Source organism: Arachis hypogaea, chromosome 11 (assembly GCF_003086295.3).
Source record: "Arachis hypogaea cultivar Tifrunner chromosome 11, arahy.Tifrunner.gnm2.J5K5, whole genome shotgun sequence".
NCBI lineage: Eukaryota > Viridiplantae > Streptophyta > Magnoliopsida > Fabales > Fabaceae > Arachis > Arachis hypogaea.
The window spans coordinates 49003660-49005333 of record NC_092046.1 but is presented as its reverse complement, the minus strand read 5'-3'; the positions used below and the strand labels follow the sequence as shown (position 1 = coordinate 49005333).

At 35.8% G+C, this 1674-nt stretch overlaps 1 protein-coding gene across 1 annotated transcript; it reads left to right on the top strand.

Annotated features, from left to right (window-relative positions):
- The first annotated feature begins 332 nt into the window (after positions 1-332).
- LOC112720831 (14 kDa proline-rich protein DC2.15) lies at positions 333-1196 on the top strand. Its single transcript, XM_025771926.3, has one exon. It carries the CDS (start codon positions 491-493, stop codon positions 887-889), a length of 399 nt encoding a protein of 132 aa, XP_025627711.1. The 5' UTR covers positions 333-490; the 3' UTR covers positions 890-1196.
- The last annotated feature ends 478 nt before the right edge of the window (positions 1197-1674 follow it).

Below are 1674 nucleotides of genomic sequence, written 5' to 3'. Positions count from 1 at the left end.
AATAATTTAAAAAAATAGACGGAAATATTAATTTCATAACATTACTTCTTATAAGGAAAATGTGTTTTGGATTTTATCTTTGTAAAGTTTTATTAAAATGACAACACTACTTATCCAGAGATTCGGCAACTCCCCAATATATCCTCTTATGTCACAAGACTCCAAAACCTAGTTACGTGAGATTACTCTGCCAGCTACTACTTTCATGTTCACACATGCATGACTGATATTTTATTAACCAATCATTTAGTTTCGTCTCTTGCTCGTTAAATTTTTTTATAACAATCATTGTACGTTTAATAAATACATATACAACTTAGAACAACTCATACCTCACACTTTGGTCCTCTTAAATCAGACACCCCCAACACTATATAAACCCCATGCACTGCGAATTAATTCTCATCTTCAACTCAATAAGCTCTATTAGCTATAATACATAGCACACTTAGTGAGTCAATTGAAGATTCCGAAAACCCTAGTGTTTGATATGGCTTCCAACAGAGCTAGTTCCTCCATTGCTCTTTTCCTCATAATCAATGTTCTCTTCTTTGCACTTGTCTCCGGATGCGGAAACAAGTGCAATAATAGACCTAGTCCTAACCCAAACCCTAACCCTTCAGGTGGTGGAGCATGTCCACGTGACGCGCTCAAACTTGGCGTGTGCGCCAACGTTCTCAACGGCTTGTTGAATGTAACTTTGGGGCAGCCACCGGTGACTCCTTGCTGCTCCCTCCTCAACGGCCTCGTCGATCTTGAAGCCGCCGTTTGCCTCTGCACCGCCCTTAAGGCAAATGTTTTGGGCATCAATCTCAACCTTCCCATCTCCCTCAGCTTGCTCCTCAATGTTTGCTCAAAGAAAGTGCCACATGGATTCCAATGTAACTAAGCGCTTTGGGGGTGCACGATAAATAATGCATTATATATGTTGTTGATTCATGCATGTATGCATGCTATAGTTGTGGTTTCCTATTAGTGTTTGTTTTTCTTTTCTATTACTTATTGGTGTGGGATTGGTTGTTGTATGTACGTGCATGGTTGATTAACGACTCGTTGTCAACCTTTAATTTTCAGTTTATTGTATGTTGCAACGCGTTGTATTTTTACCGTGTATTTGAGATAGTTTATGTTCTTTATTTCATTGAGAAATAATATATTGTAATAATCACCCAGTTAATTATTTATTTTGTTCTCTCTCTCTCTCTCTCATGAGACCAGCAGCTTCTCTGACAAAGAGAAAAATTAAATATGTAACAAAGGAAAAACAAATAAACATGCAAATCCTGAATGAAACACCCGTGAGTAATGTGGTATATAGTCCACCGAGTCCATGCATATCTCCGGAGAGAAAAAAAAAACTAGGTATGCATTGTAAATGTTGCAAGGGTGAGAAGAGTACAAAGTTAGTTTCACATCAAAGTAAGTAAAGAAGAGTGAGAAGTTTATAAGATGAGAAATCTATTAACTTATTACATTAAGGTTTTGAGGTGGATGTGATGTCTTCTCATCTCACTACCACATTTTTTATCTATTGCAACATATTTTCAAGACAACATTTTAAAAGAGTTGTCTAAAATAAAAATAGACAACACTTTATACTAATTGCTAATAAATAGAGTTATTACAACATATTTTTAATCAACATATTATAAGTGATGTCTTAAATAAATTAAA

Excerpts from the sequence above, each read along its gene's own strand:
- LOC112720831 (XM_025771926.3), top strand. The coding sequence starts at position 491 with ATGGCTTCCAACAGAGCTAGTTCCTCCATTGCTCTTTTCCTCATAATC.